This window comes from Elephantulus edwardii, unplaced genomic scaffold (genome assembly GCF_000299155.1).
Source record: "Elephantulus edwardii isolate Elephantulus edwardi_28Jun2011 unplaced genomic scaffold, EleEdw1.0 scaffold00108, whole genome shotgun sequence".
NCBI classification, from domain to species: domain Eukaryota; kingdom Metazoa; phylum Chordata; class Mammalia; order Macroscelidea; family Macroscelididae; genus Elephantulus; species Elephantulus edwardii.
In genome coordinates this window covers 6,029,596-6,052,008 of record NW_006399858.1, presented here as the reverse complement: position 1 = coordinate 6,052,008, position 22,413 = coordinate 6,029,596, and the positions used below count along the sequence as shown (strand labels likewise).

Below are 22,413 nucleotides of genomic sequence, written 5' to 3'. Positions count from 1 at the left end.
GCCATTCTGTCAGATTCTAATAGTCTCTTATGCCAAGTTTATTATAACATATTTTCTTAGCTTTATTCTGGGCTAAACAATTTTTGTTTTATTGATAGTTTAACATGGAGTTCTGGTAGCTTAGTGATAAGGAATTGTGCTGCCAATCTAAAGGTACACAATTCAAATCCACTACTTATTCCATAAGGAGAAAGATGGGCAGTCTTCTTCCATGTGAGTTACTACCTCTGAAAACCTGCTGGAGTGTCACTTATAGGTCAGTTCCTAACCCACAATACACAACAGCAACCCAGGATACATAATTTTATACAGTCTCTACCTACATTGTTCTTTGTCTTTTGGAATTTCCTCAAGATTTTTAAAATTGTTGCTACTTTCTTCACATGCCATTTCTTGATTAATGTTAGTCACAATTATTAATTTTGGTTCTTATTAATAATTCTTTAGTAGTATTAGTCATATTTATCTCAAACCTGTTAAAAATAGCCGTTTAGGCTGCTCTCCAATTTAGATAACTAGGTTATTGTCATCCTCAGAGCAAGTGGTGTTAAGTAAGGACAGAATAAAAATAGCAAGTCTGATTCATTTGGCTATCTTGTGTTTTCTGCAGCCAAGATTCATTGATAGATATTCTGTAGATAGACAAGTATTCAGTGGTCTTGAAAATAAAGACTAGGACATCCCATATGGACACAGAAAGTGTTCCTTGTTTGTGCATGAATTGTGAGATGGACAAAGAAAGTTGTATGTGTAAGGCATATGGAAAATTTTCAGAAGAGACAAGGCAAGGGCAATCATAACTGTCATAGTGTGTTTAAATATGTAGTCATGTAAAGGTATATTTTAATATATATGTTATTCAACACAACTGTTTTTTATTGAATATCATTTAATCTTGATAAAGTTGATGTAAACTTTGGTAAATAGTAGTTATATTCTGAAAATTTAACATTAAAGGTTAATGTGGCTTCAGTGTAATTTTTAATTAAAATACAAAACAGTAATTTTATGAATTTCATTCCATTTCCTTATATATGTATATTTGCTGTACAAATATATTATTTTCTTCACTGATAAATGGTTTTTAGAAGACTATAAAGCATTATTTGTGTTACAAGAGTAAAATTATAGATTTCTTTCTCTTCCTTTTTTTCCCTTTAGGTCATGGAAAATGGAAGATTTGCAAAATATAGATACTTTACTCATGTCATGATCAACAAAACAGATATGTTTATGATAACTAAGAGGTAACATTTTTTCATCTTTTCCTAATGTAATTCATAAAAGATCAACGGACAACTGCTCGTGAGATGACAGTCGCTCATCACCTTCTTGTTCCCCGGTCCTCACAGTGGTTCCTGCCAGCTGGGTCTCGTGCCCTGCAGATTTGTTCCTGACACCTCCATCAGTACTTGTTAACCTTGTGTGTGCACACTGGCATGTGCAAACATGATTTTAAGTTACGTGTTGTGGTTTTAGTTTCATTCAGTTACCACAGAACTGAAATTCCCCCTGAGTGTGTCACAGCTCTCTGAGAAGGCTCATAATTTTAGCAGTGCCATGGTGGTAGTTATATAGCACAATGCATAGAAATTGTTGTTGTGTATGTGCCGTCGAGTCGCTTGCGACTCATAACGCCCCTATGTACAACAGCCCTAAACTCTGTCCTGTGCCAATCTCATTGTCTCAACACACTCATCCCAATTACCCTAGTCACTGAATCAGTCCATCTCCCAGAGGGCCTTCCCTCCTGCGCCTGCCCTCCACCCTCCCAAGCATGATGTCCCTCTCCAAGGTGTTAGATGAAACCTCAGAATACTTGCCTCCAAGGAGCAGCCAGGTTTAACCCTCTCCAGGATGAATCTGTTTGTTTTCTTAGCAGTCCATGGTACCCTCAGCACTCTTCTCCAACACCAAAGCCCAAAAGCACCAATTCTCCTTCTATCCTCCCTGGTCATTGTCTGGCTCTATGACGCATAACAAAGTGATTGCAAAGACCATGGCATAGAGATTACCACTTAAAAAATAGAGTAATTGAAACAGATCGATCCAGTATGGATACTACTAATCACATCTCATCTTCAGGTAGACCTGGAGACAGTAGTGCAATATATGCAGAATACATGGGGAAAGAAAAAAGTTCTATCTGGTAACAGAGTGGTTAACGTGCTTGACTGCCAATTGGAAGATTGGCAATTGGAATCCATCAGATGCTCTTCAAGAGAAATATGCAGAAGTCTGCTTCTGTTAAGATTGTTGTTTATCTGCTGTTGAATTGAAGCCAACTCATAGCATACCCTCCAGTGGGTTTTCAGAAGCTGTGAATTGCACAGGAAGAGGTTGCCCACCTTTCTGCTATGGAGCAGCTGGTGGACTCAGACATCCTGCTATACTCCTTCCCAATAGACCACTGGATCTACCTTCTGTAACAATTCCAGCCTAGAAACTCTTAGGAGCAGTACTGCTCTATCCTCTAGTGTCATAATCTACTCGAAGATGATGGGGTTAGCTTCACTAGGCAAGTGTTCAGAGAAGGTAAAGTTCAACTAAGGGAAGGTGGGAGCAGATGCATTTTTAGGGTGGAGATTAGGGGGTGGTAGAGCATGACTGTATGGCCAAAGGGCAAGATCACCAAGCCTGTTTCCAGGCTTCCTCTGGGTGGGTTCACACGTCAGCCTTTCAGCTAGTAGTCCGGTGCTCCCAGGACCTGGTATTTCATTAGATGAGGATGTTGTCATTTACATGCAAGCTTTCCTAAGCTTTTGTAATTACAGGTGATACTTCATTTGTTTTGTTCATGGCAGTTTTTGATCCTTGTGTGTTCATCTTCCCTCAATGACTAAAGGAAGAATGACTCCACAAGTTAAGCAGGAGTCAACTGTGAAGTGTATTGTTGTTGTTAAATGCTGCTGAGTCATAGGCAGCTCATAGCGACCCTGTGAACAAAGGACCTGAACACTTGTATAACTTTCTTTGTTTCTCCAAGTTCATAGGGTTTCCAGGGCAGGCTATTTCGGAAGTGGATGCCACTTCTGTTTCCAAGCCTGTATTAATCTGCGAGCTCTACCAAATACTGTCTGCCATAGGTGACCAATATCGCATTTGGCATATCAGGGTCATACTGTTGAGCATCACAGCAATGACAAGTTACCTCTGTATAGCAAATTGACAGACCAGTGTTATACCATCTAGAAGAATGTAGCAGATTAGTTTTCAAGTTTTGAAACGTTTAAAAAATTTTCTTCTCAACCTAATAACTCATAATCACATGTATGACTGCTGTATAGGGTTTTTTCGGCTCTGGTGGCTTAGTAGTAAGGTATTGTACTACCAACCCAAAGGTACATGGCTGGACTCCACCAGCTGCTCCAAGGGAGAAAGATGGCCATTCTCCTCCTGTGTAATTTACTGCCTCTGAAAACTCGCTGGAGGGCCAGCTAGAGATCAGTTTCAACTTGAAAGTTCTCAAAAGCAATTACAGTCTTAACAGAAGTACCCATTGCTAGGTGGGCTCAAACATGCAGTTTAACTTAGCAGTCCAACCACTTGCACCACCTAAGGACCTGGTCAGAAGACCCTGGTGGTGCATTCAGCTGCAAACCCCAAACGTCAGTGTTTTGAACCCGTCACTGCTTCCAAAAGGAAGATGTAGCATTCTGCCTCTGTGTAAAGAATTACAACCTCAGAAACCCCCAGGCACTTCTGCTCGGTGTTACAGCACTGCTGCAAGTCAGCAGTGGGTTTTTGGTTTGATGTTTAGAGACCTTCACGCCATAAAATGTCATTGCTGAAATCACTGTCAGATTTCCACTGACTGAGCAGCAATCTTTACTTTTAGGATTTCCCTCCTTTCCAAGTTTTGGGTTTGAAGGTAAAGGATGTTTGAAGCATGAGAGACAAGTCCTAGGTACCTGCTGTGGTATTGGCCTCTCTTTGATTTTTTCCACCCACACATTTGGAGCCGTACAGGGGCACTAGTAGGTTTACTGCAACATCCCAAGCTCCCAAGTTCAGAACTTGCTGAAAGGGGATCAGAGACAAAGGATAGATGAGAAAGAGACAAGTCCTGATTAACTCTCACCTTTTACATCCCAGTCAGGAACTGTTTGCTTAATTCTCCCCTTTAATGTCAAGTGTATGTTACTTAAAGAACCCTCTTGTACCAACAATTGAGGTTATGACCCAAAAGGAAAAGGGTAGGAAAAGGGCCACTTTGTTTGGGGGGGGTTTTTTCCCCACTCCTAGTTTTTAGAAATTGTAAATATAATGAAAATTTACAGAAAGGTTGGGTTTTCCTTTGTTTATTGCTGCACATTTTCCTCCCTCCCCCACTTCCTTCCATTTTCATTTATTTGGTTTCTGTTTTAGGATCCAGAAAATAATCTATCGTGATAATTGAGCCACATAAATATTATTATACTATTTACAGAATTCAGACACATTTTTTTTTTACACACCACATTCTTCCCATTTCCCTCACCCTCACTTCCATCAAACTGTACAACTCCATGTATTTTTTTTAAAAGTATATTCTGGTATTGGATGTAAATTTTTGGATATAAATTTCAAGTCTTAAGTAAATTCTGGGTTTTTCAGGATGTTTGTTTTCTTTGTTTTGCAGAGGAGTACTCTTTGTAACCAAAGGAACATTTGGTCAGCTTACATGTGAGTGGCAATACACTTTTGATGAGTTTACTAAAGAACCATTCATCATTCATGGGAGAAGACTGCGCATTGAGGCCAAGGTATGGCAGATGGATTTTATTTTTAATTTGAACAGAAAAAGAACACATTTAAATAGTCCCTCAACATATGGAGCATCTATGAGTATACTAAAACACAAAACAACTCATTGCATTCCAGTCAGAACTAACAGCTGACCTTCCAGAGGTCTTTCAGAGGCTTAAGTTAAAGGGGGGAGTTTACCTACCTTTCTCCCTTGCAGCAGTAGACAAATTCAAACCTCTTGCTTTTGGGTTGGCAGCATAACTGCTCACCCTCTCGTTCACCAGGGCACCCTTTTTGATATACTGGATACTAGTTTTAAAGATCTTAAACCAACTTATCCTCTGTGAATTTTCTGTATTTCACTCAGAAAATGAAAGGTCCTGAGAGATATAGTTTATACTATTTTTGGTTTTCCACATCTTTTTCCTGCTCTGAGGATAAATCTTGACCTCACATCCTTTCTTCCTTTAATCTGTTTGAGACATTGTATCAATTATTTATTAATTCATAGAAGTGTCTTCTTGTTATGTGCCATTGAGTCACCTGTAACTAATAATGACCCTGGGCACCATAGCTCTGAACCCTGTTCTGTCCTGAACCAGTGTCACTGTTGTCAACACTCTTACCCCCATTACCCTAGTTACTATGTCAATTTGTCTTATCCAGGGTCTTCCCCTCTTGTACTGTCCCTCCACCCTTCTAGGCATGATGTCCTTCTACAAGAACTGATTCCTTCTGGCAGCATGCCCTAAGTAGGTCAGACAGAGCTTCAAAACCTTGCTTCCAAGGAGTAACTTGGCTTCACCCTCTCCAGGACAGATCTGTTTGTTCTCTTGGCAGTCCATAGTATGTTTAGTACTCTTCTCTAGCCCTAGAGCTCAAAGGCATCGATTTTTCTTGTCATCCTTATTCATTGTCTAGCTTTCTGATGTGTAGCAAGTAATTGCGAAGATCATGGTTTGGTTCGGGTGGACCTTAGTCTCCAGACTGACATCGTTATTCTTTCGCACTCTGGAGAGGTCCTAGATAGCAGACTTTCCTAGTGCAATTTGTCTTTTGACTTCCTGACTGCTGGTGCCAAGGGTGTTGATTGTGGAACCAAAGAAGCGGAAGTTGTTAACAACTTCAATCTCTTCTCCATCTGTCATGGTACAGCCAATTGGCCCAGTGGTAAGAATCTTCTTAGTTATCTTTCTTTCTTTTTTTATCTTTGTTTTCTTGATGTTGAGCTTCAATCCATATTAAAGACTGCAGTTCTTGACCTCTTACAACAAGCATTTCAGGCCCTCCTCACTTCAGCAACCAAAGTTGTGTCATCTGCATAATGTAGGCTGTTGAGTCTTCCTCCAATCCTGATACTATATTCCTCCTAATGAAATCCAGCCTCCTGAATGATCAGCTTTGCATATAGATTGAAAAAGTATGTAGAACAGGATGCATCCCTGGCATACACCTCTCATGACTTTAAACCATGCAGTATTTCCTTGCTCAGTTTTGACAGCTGCTTTCTGGTCCAAGTATATGTTTCAAATAAGCACAATCATGTCTTCTGGGATTCCCATTCTTCTCAAAATTGGCCACAATTTGTTGTGACTCGCACAGTCAAATGTCTTTGCATAGTCAATAAAACACAGATACACATTCCTCTGCTACTGTCTACTTTTGGTCAAGATCCATCTGACATTGCCTGTGATGTCTGTAGTGCCACACTCTCTTTTAAATCCAGCTTTCAATTCTGATAATTCTCTGTCAGTGTGCTGTTCAAGTCGTTTTTTTATAATCTTCAGCATGATTTTAATTACATGTGATAGATTACATTTCATGTACGTATTATTATAAAAATTATTAGACTAATGAAGCCTCAGTCTTACTTCTCCTATACCCCTTATGTCTAGATACAGGGACAGTTACCACCCGCTTCCTCAGTAAGCTCACTATTTGCTATTTGTTCATCAGATAGACTGTCAGACTGTTATACTTCACAAATAATAAACAGAATGCCACAGAGTCTAAAAAGCTGAGGATAATCACATAGGATCTAGGGCCCCTCTTGAGTTGTCTCTCTGGATGAATGCATACATTCACACAACTGCATATACATGTGTTACTTGTGTGCTACACTCAAGCATGATGTGGTAGTAAGATCAGGAATCATATGAGAAACCATTTGCAGAGGAAAATAAATGGCACTGTTGCCCTCCTTCCAGCCTGTACATCAGCCTTTTATGGCTCTGACACTTGGAATCTCACCTTACGCTTTTTAGGTCTCATAGTAATGTTAGAATTTAGTCTTTCTTTTTTCTTTATACATGTTACTATTCTTAGTTACCCATTTTTATACTGTTTTTCAGGTTTGGATGCTTTAGGCATCCAAAGATTATGAAATTGTGGTATTTCTTTATTATATTTCTAAAACTCATAATGTTTTTAGTGATGTTATGTGTTTTATTTTTCATAGGAACGAGTGAAGTCTGTATTCCATGCAAAAGAGTTTGGAAAAATCATTAACTTCAAGACCCCAGAGGATGCTAGGGTAAATAAATGAATATTTCCATTAACTTAAGAACATCTCATTTCAAAGCCATGTAATTAGACTGTTTCAAAGGCGCTTTCTTGCAAAAGTTTTAAAATTGTGTGTTTATTTTGATAGTTTTTTTGCATGTGTAACTAAAGTGTTCTCCAAAATTGTTTTTTACTATTCTGTATTAAAGCAAGTTGTACCATCTCGTTATAAAGCTTAAAGAACCGGGTGGCTATTGTATGTATGTAGGCATAATAATACATAACCTATCAGCAGAAAACTTCACATTCTATTGCCATCATATTTTTGTGATTGCAAATTATTTTAGAATAGAAAATATAAGAACACTAGCCTGCTGAAGAGCATTGCTATATCATTCTATGTTTTGAAGGCTTTGTGATATGGAATTAACAGATTAGAAGAAATTTTACAGAGATAATTTTCATAATATATCATAAATATTCAGTCCACTTGTGAAATAGCATCTTCTACTTTTCTCATTCAAAACTTTGAGTTTTGGTTTGTTTGAGGTTCCCACCCCTTTTGTTTACATGCGATACCATTGTTCATAAGCCAGCTGGCCGTTTAAGTGAGTGAGTGATCACTCGTGTAGGTATGATTAAGTGGGCATTGTACAGCTAACTTAACAGCATTAGGATTTTCATTTGTTTACATTTTAAATTTCATTGTAAGTTTATCAAAGAAAACAAATAATGTTTTGTTTCTCTACCACAGTGGATCCTAACAAAGCTGGAAGAAGCAAGAGAACCTTCCCCAAGCCTCTGATAGTAAATTCTGCTGAAGACACAGCAATAAGTCATTATGACGTCCAAAGCCTTTTTGGTTGCACCTTGCAGAGTCTGTTTGAGAAGCATTTCATGGAAGTGTTTCAAATACCCAGTAATTACTAAACAGGCTGACTAATTACTAAATGAGTGTTTGTTGTTGTTGTTTCAGTTCAGCTGGAATCAGGTCATCTGGCTGTGTGATTAAAGTATTTCAGTCCTCTGGGAATCCATTTACTTTTCCAGCTTGAATCATTCATCTGGTTTAAATTACAATTATTTTATCAAAGAAGAAATTTTTCTTATGAGTCATAAATATTTCCTCCAGGTGATTCTCTGCGGTGGTGAAGTCACCCAAAAGTACCCTTCACGTGGCGCTAAATCTAATGCTCCTGTTGCACATTTCAGACTTCTGTCATGTGTACTTCAGACTACCTGAATGAATGATGGGCAAACAACCAAATCAAACATGAGGTTCTAATTACTGAGAAATATTTTGATATTATTTTTAATTATGGAAAGTTGAATTATACTTAAAATGCATAGCATAACTGAAAAGAAGTCTCTTAAGATGAAATACATTAAATATCCCTCATCATGAAAAAGGGTTGAGGAAATGAGTATCAAGCTTAAAAGGGAAAGCCCTTCTCTGAATTTTGGAGCCTTAGAATTCCTGGTGCCAACTTTCTGGGTTCTTCTTTTGTAAGTCATATTTCCATAAACTCTTCATTTCTTGGAATACTTCTGGAAGCCTTAACAATACATACTTTCAACTTACTAGTAAAATGAAATAAACAAAATTCCCAACATCTTAAGTACAGTGAACAGACATCTTCTCTCTGAAGTAAATGCACTTTAAAATTCAACTCAGTAATCTGTCCTCTTGGATTTAGAACTGAGAATATCTAGTTTGCTTTCTCTTCATTTTTTCAAGTGAGAATCCTTCTTCTCCACATAGAGTTCATCTGAACAAAAATCATAGTGAAGATAAGGCCACGGAAATTTTTCTTGATTTTTGTCCAAGATATTTGTACCTCAATATTAATGGACCTTTTTGACTCAAAAGAGATGAATATATATGATTGTGAACCAGAATAAAATGATGCAATGTCTTATTTAGTTTTTTAATAATACACTGTATTGATGCATGTTGTATGTGCTGGCCAATGGTTATGAATTGTTGGAATTCTCTGTCTAGCTGATGTTTGTGAAAATTGCCTTGGAGTTCCCAAACCCTTAATATGTTGTAAAAGCTCTAATAAACAACATACCATACTGTATTTAACTGTATTGTTTTCTGGTCACATCTCTCCTCCTTTATAGGATTACTTTCTCATTACAAAAACACATTATTATTAGTAATTTGCTACAGATTGGGGTTTTTTTATTGCTGAACATAAAATGGACCAAAAGTTTGCAAATGTTAAACTTCATGATAATGTGTGTTCCCATGATTACTCTTGTTCAGAGGTAACACATTTTTTTCTTACTGAGCTTCTCCAGTTTTTCATCTGTCAGAATGAACTAAAGAGGAGAGGAAGTCCAAAGGCTTACTTCCAGTTGTTCTCCACTGGGGCACTGTATTGCCCTGTTCAGTGCTCTCATTACCCTTTTTGGTTCCATGATTGCGGCATCGTTGGCCATTTTGCTCTCTGCCTGAGAACTTGAATCTTCCATTTGCCTTTTGGAAGTTGCTGTGGAATGAGGTCTGCACATCATGTCATTTCTCTCTGTGTGATTGCTGTAGCCTGGGCTCTAGCACATCCTATTCTGGTCGGTGACTGCAGAGGTAGGTCTTCTCTGCCAACTCTGCTTAAAAACTTTGATCACTAGAAAGAACAACTTTAATTGCTAATGCAAAAGTTGGTGATTTCTGCATACTCTCTGAACCAAAGAGTGTGTATATTGTACTTCTTCAGTGGCTTCCACATCACCTTGTAAGTATTTAATAGAGTTAGAGTTTATACATTGACTAAGGAGCTCTGGTGGTAAGGGAGGTCAACTCCACCAACTGCTCTGCAGGAGAAACATAGGCAGTCTCCTCCCATATGATTAAACTACCTCTGAAAATCCATTGGCGGGTTAACTGTGAGCTGTTTAGAGTGCTGCTTCCTTCATGCTAGCAAGGCCCTGGGATTGTTCCGACATTCACGTTAGTACAGATGAATTGCCTTCTAGTATCTTAATAACCATTGCCACCCTCCTGTTTTTCCTACCCTTTCCTCTTCCATAATCTACATCATCACAAAATTATCCTATAGCCTCCAAATAAAAAAATTCCTCTAAAATTACATTGTTATCACAATACTCTAGCTGACTTTTTTTTCTAAGTTGATGTTGTTGTTTGCCCTCAAGTCAGAACTGTTGCATAGGTGACCCTCCATCTGGTTTTCAGAGACAGTGAATCACACAAGAGGAGATTGCCCACCCTTCTCCTAGAGAGCAGCTGCTGGAATCAAACCATGCACCTTCGGGATTGCAGCATAGCAGTAATATACCAATGAGTGTCTTCTTACCTAGTTCATCTCTTAGAAACATCCTGCAAAGTGGTGTCCTATTCCTGACTGTTAAAAAATAGTGCTGGACTCTTCATATAGTCATTTAGTCATCAGGTGTCTCTGTTAGTTCATTCCTCAGTGCTCACTGGATAGTTTTTCCTAAAAACTTGGGGTAAGGTACTCAGTTCATTTCCCTTTAGGGGCTCAAAATGTGTGCCAGATACACTAAAGGTAGAAGAAAATGGCCAACACAGTTCTGAAAAATTGGTTTGAGTTCCAACCAAAATTTGCATAGATCGTGGTTTTAAACCATAGGTCTCAATCCTTTGGTGGATCATGAAATCAGTTTAACAGTCCATGACCAAAAATTTTTAAAAATAGAATTATTACGTGCCTTTGAGTTGCCTGTGGCTCATAGCGACCCTACGGATAATAGCTCTGAAACCTGCCCTTTATTGAGCCAGTCTCACTGATTCTGACACACCTAATCCCATCACCCCAGTGACCATGTTAACCATCTCATCTGAGGTATTCCTCTTCTGTGATGTCCCTCCACCCTTCAAGCATGATGTTGTTCTCCAAGGACTGGCCATGTGACCAAAGTATGTGAGATGGAGCTTCAACAGCTTTACCTCCAAGAAGAAACTTGGTTTCACCCTCTTCAAGACTGACATATTTGTTCTTCTCTGTCCAGGGTATGTTCTGTACTCTTTTCCAGGACCATACCTCAAAGGTATCAGTTATTCTGTCATCCTTAGTCACTGTCCAGTTTTCTGATGCACATAGCATGTCATTGTGAAGACCATGGCCTGGATCAGGCGCACCCTAGTCTCTAGACTATGTCTTTGCTCCTCAGTCCTCTGGAGAGATCCCTGACAGAAGATGTCATGAGTGCAATTTGTCTTTTGATTTCCTGACTGCTGGTGCCGAAAGTGTTGATTGTGGAGCCAAGAAAGATAAAATTGTTAACCTCAATCTCCCCTCCATTTCATGGTGCTGCCAGTTGGCCCAAGTGTTGAGAATCTTTTTCTTCTTGATGTTAAACTTCAATCCATATTGAAGACTACAGTCCCTGGCCTCCTACAGCAAATGCTTCATGTCCTCTGTTTTAGAAAACAAGGTTGTATTATATGCATAGTAAAGGTTGTTGACAAGTCTCCTCCAGTCCTGATGCCACATTCCTCCTCATAAATTCCACCCTTTTAAATTATCTATTCCACCTATAGACTGAAAAGTTATGGAGACAGAATGCATCCCTGACACACTCCCTAATTTTTAACTAGGCTGTGTTTCCTGGCTCTCTTCTGAAAACTGCCTCCTGGTCCAAGTAGAGGTTTTGTATGAGCAAACTCATGTTTTGTGGGATTTCCACTCTCCTCAAGGTGAGCCACAATTTGTTGTAATCCACACAGATGCCTTTGCATAGTCAGTGAATCACAGATAGACATTCTTCTGGTACTCTGCTTTCAGCCAAGATCCATCTGATATTGGTGATAAGGTCTCTATCGCCATGGCCTCTTCTAAATCCAGCTTATATTTCTGGTAGTTAATGTACAGTCAATTTTTTTATCATTTCCAGCAGGATTTTATATGTGTGTAAATATTAATGATATTATTCCATAATTTCCACACTCTTGTCAGATCACCCTTTTGGGGATAGGAGTAAATAGGATATCTTCCAGGCATTTGGCCAGATGGTAGTTCTCCACATTTCTTGGCACAACCTGGTGAGCACATCCAGGGCAGCACTAGTTTGTTTAAATATGTCAATTGGAATGCTGTCAATTCCTGAGGCCTTGTTTTTTGCCAATTCCATCAAAGCAGCTTGAACTTTCTCTTTCATCACCATTGTCTCTTGATTATATTGGTTCATGAAATTCTTCTGTGTCAGCCAGTTTGTTTTGGTACAGTGACTCTCTATATATTCCTTCCATTTTCTTTTAAGGCTTCCTGGATTGTTTAATACTCTGCCCTCAGCATCCTTAAGAATCACAGCTCAAGCTTGAATTTGTTCTTAGTTCCTTCAGCTTAAGAAAGACCAAACGAGTTCATCCCTTTTGATTTTCCAACTCTAGTGTTTTTTGCACATTTCATAGCATACTTTGGCTTTGTCTTTACACACTGCCTTTTGAAATCTTCTGTTCAGCTCCTTAATTTCTTGATTTCTTCCCTTTGCTTTGGTTTCTCAGAGCTCTATTCATAGTCTCTTCTGACATCTGTCTTGGTCTTTTCTTCCTTCTCTGTCTGCGATGACCTTTTGCTTTCTTTCTGGATGACATTCTTGGTATCTTTCCACTGCTCATCTGGTCTTCACTCATTAGTGTTCAAGGCCTGAAACATGTTCCTGAGATGGTTTTTTAATATAAGTTGTTTTATTTTATTATTATTAATTAATTAATGAAAATTTACAGAGATTTTGGGTTTGACTCATTCATTGTTGCACTTTTCTCCCTGCTCACCCCTCCCCTCCAGTTTGTTCTTCTGAGATGGTTTTGACATTCAGGTGGGATAAGCTCAACGTCAAATTGTGATTCCTGTGGATTTGAATTAACCACCTTCTTCTTTTCTTTTTTTTTTTAATTGTTATTTTAGGGGTGCAAAAGGCAAAACCAGACTCCAGCTCTGTGCAGAGTTCTGTGTTTTTCAGATGCAGATCTGGTCCTGAATGTCCCATCTGGCCTAAGCTGGTGGTTGTTAACAAAGCCATTAGGACCCAGGGAGAACGTGGTACTTGAAGGAGAGTCGAGATGGCAGTCTTTTCCTGCCATATGTGATGCGCTGGGGTTCCCAATGTGAATTAGGGGCACAAAGGACAAGACCAGTCTCTGGACTGGAATCAAAGATGAATTGCATTGGGTAAGTCTGCTATCAGGGACCTTTTAGAGACTAAGGTGTGCCTGATCCAGTCCACGGTCTTCACAATTACTTATTATGTATCTGAAATCTGCACAATAACTAAGGATGACAGGAGAAGAATTGATGCCTTTGAGTTGTGCTGGAGAAGAGTCTTGAACATACCACAGACTGCCAAGAAAACAAGTAAGTCTGTCTTGGAGAGGGTGAAACCAAGTTTCTCCTTGAAGGCTAGGATTTTGAAGCTGCATCTCACATACTTTGGACTTGTGGTCGGGGGTGGGGGGACTGATCCTTGGAGGATATAATACTCGGAAGGGTGGAGGGACAGCTCAGGAAAAGAAGACCTGGATCAGATTTATTACAGTAACTACGGCAATGGGGGTAGATGTGTCAGAGTCAGTGAGACTGGCTCAAGACGGCAGCCTTCAGAGCTGTTGTACACAGAGTCGCTATGAGTTGCAGGAAACTCGACAGTACATAACAACATTGTGATTTTAACAAAAATTTGCAGAAAAGTTGGATTTTTATTCATTGTTGCATATTTTCTTCCCTACCCCCACAAGTTCACTTTAAAAAAATTGATTCATTGTAACTTTAGTTTGAACTTGCATGTGAGTAGTTGGTGATCTCTTCCACAGTCAGCACCTGGCCTAGTTTTCACAGTTGGTACTGAGATTCTCCAGCAATTCTTTGCACAGATGTAATCGATCTGATTGCTGTGCATACCATCGGGTGAAATCCATGTGTATAGACTGCATTTATGTTTCTTATAAGAGGTATTTGCAATGAATACATCACTGTACAGAATTCTGTCATTCTATCTCTAGCTTCCTTTCTATCTATCACCACGTCCATGTTTTCCAACTACTTATCCTTCTTCCTTGTTCCCAACTTTTGCATTCCAGTCACCCAGTATTATTACTGCATCTTGCTCATGTGTTCAATTGATTCTGCAAAAGTTGGTAGAAATCTGTTTCTTCCTCTTTGGCTTTGGTTGTTGGTGCATATATTTCAATGATAATGGTATTGGCAGGTGTTCCTTGTATGCATATGGATTTTTTTCTGTCACTCAAAACATTGTATTTCAAGAGGAATCTAAAAATAGTCTTTGTAACCATGAATGTGATCCCTTTTCTACTTTTTAAATTTCTGGCATAGTAGATCATATGATTGTCTGATTCAAAATGACCCATGCCTTTCCATCTCATTTCGCCAATACCTAGTATGTCAATTTATGCGTTCCATTTCTTTCTTTTCAAAGTCCAGTTTTCCTACATTCATGCTTCTCACATCCTATGTTCCAGTCACTACTGTCAGCTTACAATTGTACTTCCCCCTTTGTGTTTTCTTATTTGAGGGCTCAGCCTTTGTTGGCATATCTGCTAGTCTGCTCTAAGTGTTAATGCCCCTATTTCTTTAAGATCTATGTAGAAAAGTTGGATAACAAGTTAATTTCTTGTGCAGTTCACTCACTCACTTATTGCTGTTCCTAAAACTGGCTGACTCTAGCCAATTCTCAGGAGACTAAATCACACATGTGGAGATTGTTCATCTTTCTCTTGAGAAGCACTGGTGGATTCAAACCACCAGCGAGACACTGCCTTTGAGCTAGCAGCACAGCTCCCTGTGACAGACCATGCATTTGCTCAATTCAGTACAGATTTTAGTCTATTTGGTTTTCTGTGGTGCTGTTCAGATCACATGCTCCTTTACAAACGGAAAAAAGCTATACACAGTACTGAACCTCCTGCCTAATCTGCTCACATACTTCCAAGCGCCTTACAGTGGATGCTAATCAGTTTAACATTAATCAGTTCATTTTAGGGTTCCAGTCTTCTGTACCTTCATTGGCTACTGCAGCTGTTTCACAGACTTGCTCATGCCCCTTTTCTTCTTGCTACAGTTGCTCTACAGCAGTACTTGCTGAGGCCTATCCTGAAAGCAGACCACCACGTTCACTGCAAGGCAGAGTGTCCTTCCTATTCTGTTACAAGCCTCATTTCTTCTTTAATTGGAAACTTTCTTGAAACTTTTTTCTCTTTTGTAAACTAGTCTCATGTCTCATAATAGGAAAATCATTCTGGTATTTTCAGAAACATTGATAACTTTAATTACTGAAAGAGCTACCCAAGAAGATAGCTTTGCTTTTTTATAGGTTGATTCTTTAAAATTTCTGTTGTATAAATTACTAGCTATCTAATTTGATTTAAGTTTAAAACATCAAACTGTTAACCTGAGAATTCTGTTACCATCTATTTATTTCTGCTCTAGTGCCCTAATAAAGTGTCCTCTCATTAAAAAAGTCCTGTAGCAAGAACACCTGTGAGGGTGATAGAATTAAAAAAGCGTTCCAATCAGGAAAGTACTTCAAATGCTCCAGCATTTCATGGTTAAGGAGTTACATAATCAGTGTGCCGTTAGTTATCCCAAAGATCCTAATTCTTGGGCTAAGAAACAAGTAAAAATGTAGCCTGGATTATTTCTCAGTAGTTTTACAGCCACACTGAGGTGTGTAGAAACTGTATCTGAAAATGTGTTACAAAGCCAGCTACATTGTTAGACTTTCAAAGCTTAGTTTTCTGTATTGACTATGCTTATTACATATAAAAACAAAATTTTTAAGAAATTGTTCACTTTGAAAATACTTTGTCTTACTAATTGTATTTTGATAAAAAGTCTCGCTTCTTTGGAATGCTTATTGTTTGGTGAAAATAGAATCCTTGATAGCTTTTAAAGAACCTGTTTCAGCACCTCTTTCAGGTTTCTTACACATGTTATCCAAGCTCCTGGCCAGTTTGCCTATGAACACAATCTGCCTGTTTTATATGTATTCTGATAAAGATAATTTTTAGATTTTACAGTGAAGTTCTATATCTCAAAACTACCTATAATCTTACTCCTTTTTGCCTCTGCGTCTGCCCCCACCCCTTGATTGGCATTGCTCACTAAAGGCTTTTCTCTAAGTCATTTGTCTGATTTGCAATTGATTTAGATTGCTTGTTAAGAAGAATTTACAATTTAATCATGTGTACTTTTCACCAATTGGATAAGGATTCCTAGTCTTTAGTCTGCCTCTTTGCTTATTGGTAGAAGTGGAAGCTTACACTTGATTGAGAACAAAATAAAAAACACCTGAACAGTTTACACCCAGCCTCCAACTAAATAAAAACACCCTTCAGAATCCAACTGCTCCAAACTGGAGACTCACCCTCAGGCAGGACCCAACCCACTTTTAAATACAAAGTCCCACCCACCAGGTCCTGACTGTTTAAACAAGAGGCTTCCAGCCCACAGTTGATTGTTAATGAAATCGGAAACAGCTAATCAGCTTATACTTGATATGTCTTGGAGAGGGTGCAGCCAGAGTGCTATTTGGAGGCAAGAATGATGAGACTTTACATCATGTACTTTGGGCATGTTGTTAGGAGAACACGAAGAGTGGCAGGTCATGAAGAGGAGGAAGACCTTACCTAGCTGTATTGACACGGGGACTTGCAGTGGGCTCCTGTGTGTTAGGAAGTGTGAGGATGTTGCAGGATAGAACAGGCTTCGGATCTTTTGTTCATAGGGTTGCTATGAGTTGTCCTTGACTCAACAGCACCTAACAAAAGACCTGGAAGCATTACCTCACGTATGTAAAATCCCACTTTAATGACCTTCACAATGTGGATAGACATTTTGCCCGTTTTGTAATTGGATTATCAGTCTTTTTCTTGTGGATGCCCAGGAGTAGTCTGTAAACTTTTGTTATAAGACTCTTGTCTGAAATGGTATTCCAAAATGTTTGTTCCCAGTCTGTAGGTTTTCTTTTCACCCTACTGCAAAAAGTTTTTTATGCATACATGGATTTAATCTTTAGAAGGTCCCACGCATCAATTTTATCCTCTTTAGATTGTGCATTTCTGATTGTAAAATTAAATAAATAAATAAAAATCTTAGCCTTCAAGGGAAAAAAAGAAAAAAAGGTGAAGAGTCAGTACAAGAGAGGGAGACCCTCAACATGATGGGCTGATACAGTGACTGTAACCATGGGCTCAAGTATATGAGATACAATGAGGATGACACAGGATAGGGCAAGGTTCAGATCTGTTGTTCATAGGGTCATTCTGAGTGAAAGTCAGCTCAGTGGCACATAATATACTCCAGTCTCTAACACACACACACAACCACACACCTAAATGTGGATAGCCAACAGATTGGCCAAAGTTCTTGTTTTTCAGTTAAAAGTGGTAGCATTTCAGCCCATCATGACCAAAAACTTGAGTGGTGATTTTTCATAAAATTTTAAGCATGCCTATCAACCTCAATGAATACATTTTCAAAGTAAGAATCTTGTACTTGTGGAATCAAAAGTGACAGAGGTAATTACTTCATCTTTGATAAGAGTACAGCCTTTTCTTCACTTAAGGAAACACTTTATTATTACCACTTTTAATGACGTATTTGATAACTCTTCTATAAATATAGTGATTAAAAACTATCATTTATTTGCATGCTTTAACTGTCAGCCTGAGATAAAAAACAATAGTGCAGTACTAGAAAGTGCTTGGGCTAAAAAGCAGAATTCCACGTTATTGAATATGTCTGATTACCCATTCATTTGAGCTCTTTTCCCTTTATGATTAGTTAATAAACTAACCATTTCGTTATGGTTTAGTTATTGAACTAACTGGGACCAGTTCAAACTCTTAAGCCAATAGAAACAGGAAGGGTGTTTCTTTTTGTTGTTGCTGCTTTTGTGCTTTTAGATATCCCGAAGAGCTAGTCTTCCATCACTGTTCCTTTTTGCCGAATTGTCTTGGCTATTCCTGATTTTTTAATGTTAGAAATGTTAGCATCACTGTGTGAAGTTTTGCAACAACTTGCTCGTGTACTCATCTCTTGAGAAGATTTATTTAAAGCTTCAAGTTGCTATGGTAGAATTGCTAAATAGAAGCAGAGTTCTTGTCTTTTCCAACATTGATATTTGTCTGTTGTTTAATGGTTTCAATCTTCAAATTCATTCCAACCGAGTGAGAACCCACTAGTCTCCTCACTGGCTGATATAAAGGCAGAGTGCAGCTAGAAGGACATGGACATTGTTCCATGGCATATGTGACCAGGTATGTTGAGTAGATGGACTTGAGATAAATCTCTTCAGTATTGTGTGTACACACATGTATATGTACATGTATATGTATGCACACCTGTCATGGAAAATCAGGAACAAACTACCTTGGATTGAAGCACTTTGTACTTTTCTAGGGGATTCAGCCTCTGCTATACAGAATCAGCTACTCATATAATCAACACAGACTTGCCTCAAAAAGGTGTAAATTTAGGAAAGTTTCTGATTTATTAACTGTTTAAGTCACAGCATTTGACCTTATGAGCAGAACCATCAGTCAACCATGAGCTTAAAGGAACAGTGTAATTCAGTGCTAATATAGTTGGTATATTCAGCATATATACATCAAACATAACACAATCATGATGGCCATCACATTGATTATGTGACATTCAACAATTTGGAATTTAACCATTTCATTAAGTTTACAAGACCTGGTCATATACCCTGAAATACATATCTACATATATAAACACGTTTTAATCAAAATCATGTCTTTGTAATCTAGAACTTTGTCAAAGTAAGATGTACTGGTTTTCTTGTTAATTTGGCTTTAAAAGTTAGCACACAGAAGGAACCAAGTGTTTTGAAAAAAATCTTTGGTAGCAGTTTAAAGAAGGCATACTTTACCAGATGCTCTGCCGGGGAAGGAGGGACAATCTCCTCCTGTACCAGTCAGATGTGATTTGGCGGTACACGCACACAAAAATTAAAAAAAAAAAAAGAAGGCATACTTCAACCAAAGGCAGGAGGGGGGCAGTGGGAACCAATTCAGAATGTCTCTAGTTTGCAAGACTTACTGCAAAGCTTCAAACCCACTAACATTCTCTAAAAAAACATAGTCACCCAAATGAATGCCTTTAGCAGTCTTGAGGCATGCATGATCTAGAAATTAATCGGCCCCTCTGGATGAAAGGTCTCACATGGTTTTAATGATTATTATTAAACACACTTAAAATAATAAAAAAAATACATAGTAAATCACAGCAGCTTTTTTAAATTCTATAAAAAATTTTAAAATTACACAAAGTTTTACAGCCAAAAGTTTAGAAAAACAATCATAGAGGAAAGGCTTTTTAGAAAGGTTTTTTGGTAAATGCCAAAGCTGTAGCTTTCTTCAGTGGCCTGGGTTCCAAATGACATAAGGAGGCACCGGGCACAAGGGGCTGGGCCAGGTGATGTCAGCATTTGCAAACAGAACAAAAGGCACGTGTAAACCCTGTCTTCAGCGATGGAGGTGTAGGCAGCAGCTTTTAAACCAGGTTGAATTCCCTCAGGTTTAGCTGTAGAATTGTGTCTTTAACAGCAGCAAACACAAAGCGGATGTTCTCTGTATCTGTGGCACATGTGAAGTGGGAGTAGATGACTTTCTCCTTGTCGGGATTCTGATCTTGATAAAGCTTCAGGATAAAGTCTCTGGCTGCTTTCACGTCCTGCTTCGGCCCTAGGCACAAGTTCAGTTAGAGGAGGCAAGAGAAAGATCCCGACTCACCACAGTGCCCTCCTGAGAAGCAGGAAGAATGCAGGCAGGGGCCTGGTGGCACAGTGGTTTGCTAGTCAAAAGGCCTGCTTTGAGCTCATTGGTTTCTCTGCGGGAGAAGGGCATGTCGGTGTTCTTCCAGCAGGATCACAGGGGCGCACACCTCTGCAAGGCCAGAGTAGAACTGACAGCACGCCTGCGGTTAGGTTTTCTGATTTGCCCTCATTTGGATGCTTCCTTCATCAATCTTATTTTGTTTCTAGGGAAAGTTTATCTGGGATGTTATTTTGTTGGCACACCATTATATGAATCCATAGAATAACAGTATTCATAATACCCACTCATACTTGAAGATTATACTTAAAAATATTTTGTTCAAAAAGGAAATGTTCTGATTCAGACCATTTTCTAAGAGAGAGCATCCTTATTTATTACGATACTAGGCAGGAGTGGTCTAGGAGAGGAAAGAGAAGAATGTGGAGCCTGTAGGCAGGCCTCCAAGTCCGATTCTAACACTTGGGGCCGGTTACTGTGCTATCAGTGTAGTGAGTTAGGGCTTCAGATCTGCTGCAGGAAAGTTACTTATATACAGAACGGCAGCGCCCACCTTGTGTCTGCTGAAGAAGACAGCACATGTTAACATACGCGGAAGAAGTGCCAGGTACTTGGTGTTGAGAATGCAAAGATCAGGCAGCAGAGAAGCGTAGACATGCCGAGGCCGAGCGTGAGCAGGCCTGCCCAGCATAAAGAAAGTGCACAATGCCAAGCAGAGGCTCAAAGTCTTTCCAAGATGCCTGAGCTGGCTCTTGGGGAGAAACAGCCTTAGCAAAAAGCTGGCAGGTATATTCTGGTTATTGGCAAAGGCATGGGGGGGGGGGGCCTGATGTGAAAACACACAAATGATGCTCAAGTGGGGATAAAGGTGAGAGCTGTGAAGGGGCAGGTCACCAGGCCCTGCTGAGCCCTCGGAACAGCTTTGCACTGACCCAGGGAGGGAGTCGGGCCTGACACCGCAGTCACAGTTAACTGCCTACTTACCTGTGTATTCTGGGAAATAGCTAATTAGATGAGAGTACATGATTTTCTCTTCCAGAAGATCCTTCTTGTTTAAGAACAAGATCACTGATGAGTTCAGAAACCAAGGGTAGGTGATAATTGTTTTAAATAAAGCTTTGCTTTCTTCCATACGGTTCTAAATGGGAGACAAGAGAATTGGGGTAAATTGTACTCAGAAGCAACTATTTCAAGAAACTACATAATTTAGGGAAGACTGGAGAGCATTATGCTGAGTGAGCTACCATAGTCTCATAAGGACAAATACTGCATAAGACCACTACTGTGAAAACAGAAGAGCAACTAGTAAAGCGTGTATGGGGGACCAAAGGAGAAGCGATGGGAACAGAGGGATGAGGATGTGCAGGGGGATATCACGGAGCCCCACAATTTGGTGGTTGGAGGAAGAGGGTAAAGGAGAAATGGGAAGGATCTGATGGAGTCCTGCAAACAGAGTGATGGTGGGTATAGTTCAATGGTCATTGATTTTATAAAAGACAATATGTGACAATGATTGTATGAAATACAATGTGAATGAAGGAACGTGTGAAACACAATGTATACGAATTTTGTATAAAAAACAATATTGAAAAATTTTTAAGTGTTAAAAAAAGTCCTTTATAATGAATATGCCAAATCAGTGGTTCTGTCTCTAGCCCCTCACTCAGCTGCAGTCTCTGTCGCTGTCCTCTGAAGCTGATGGCACCAAGGACCCCACACTTGCTTCTCTTACCCCCCCACCCCCATCTCATTAACCCCTATGCCTACTGCTTCCTGGGTCTCCTCCTCAGATCTCCCTCTGGCCCAAGACCAACATGCAAAGAAAGGAGCGAAACGTTTCCACAATTTGGAAAAAGAAGGTTCTTGTGTCACAGAAGGCTTTCTGCATCACTTAATTATTGAATTAGCCACTGGGAAGCCCAAGGCTTCAGACACGAGAGCTCCACTTGAAGTGAGTCTGGGCTTCCAGGACGGACATTAGGGGTCAGCCTGTGATGAGAGCCAGATGCTGGCAAGGAAGAGAGTGGATGCTGTCAAGTCCCTATTCTGTGCCTCCTCACCTAGGGAAGACAGCCACTCACGAGCATGTCCCCATTTCTATGCACGAGTGTACTGTTCAGGAAATTTAAAACTAGGGAAGCTGGTGAAGGTTGTGTAGGACAGTAATCACTGCAAAGGCTCCTCGTTTGTGAAGAGCTGACAGGACACACACACACTAATCTTACCTGGTAATAACAATTGTTACTATTTCAAAGCTCACCCACTCCAGGGGAACAGGATGTGAATATCTCCCCCAGAACATTTAATTGTGCTAATGCGAAACCTATACTTGGACCAAGAGGCAGTAGTCAGAACAGAGCAGGGTAACACTGCATGGTTCAAAA

General features: G+C 39.4%; 2 protein-coding genes across 2 annotated transcripts in view; one reads left to right on the top strand and one right to left on the bottom strand.

Moving 5' to 3' along the window:
* VPS13A (vacuolar protein sorting 13 homolog A (S. cerevisiae)) overlaps positions 1 to 8,035 on the top strand; it is a 289,570-nt gene extending 281,535 nt beyond the window's left edge. The window contains 4 exon segments of the mRNA XM_006891989.1: positions 1,162 to 1,247; positions 4,622 to 4,745; positions 7,187 to 7,261; positions 7,985 to 8,035. Coding sequence (XP_006892051.1) covers positions 1,162 to 1,247; positions 4,622 to 4,745; positions 7,187 to 7,261; positions 7,985 to 8,035 — 336 coding nt within the window.
* Positions 8,036 to 19,748: 11,713 nt separating this feature from the next.
* GNA14 (guanine nucleotide binding protein (G protein), alpha 14) overlaps positions 19,749 to 22,413 on the bottom strand; it is a 250,715-nt gene continuing 248,050 nt past the window's right edge. Inside the window, exons 6-7 of the mRNA XM_006891988.1 lie at positions 21,014 to 21,167; positions 19,749 to 19,939 (exon numbers count right to left, since the gene is read on the bottom strand). Coding sequence (XP_006892050.1) covers positions 19,749 to 19,939; positions 21,014 to 21,167 — 345 coding nt within the window. The remainder of the gene's footprint in view (positions 19,940 to 21,013; positions 21,168 to 22,413) is intronic.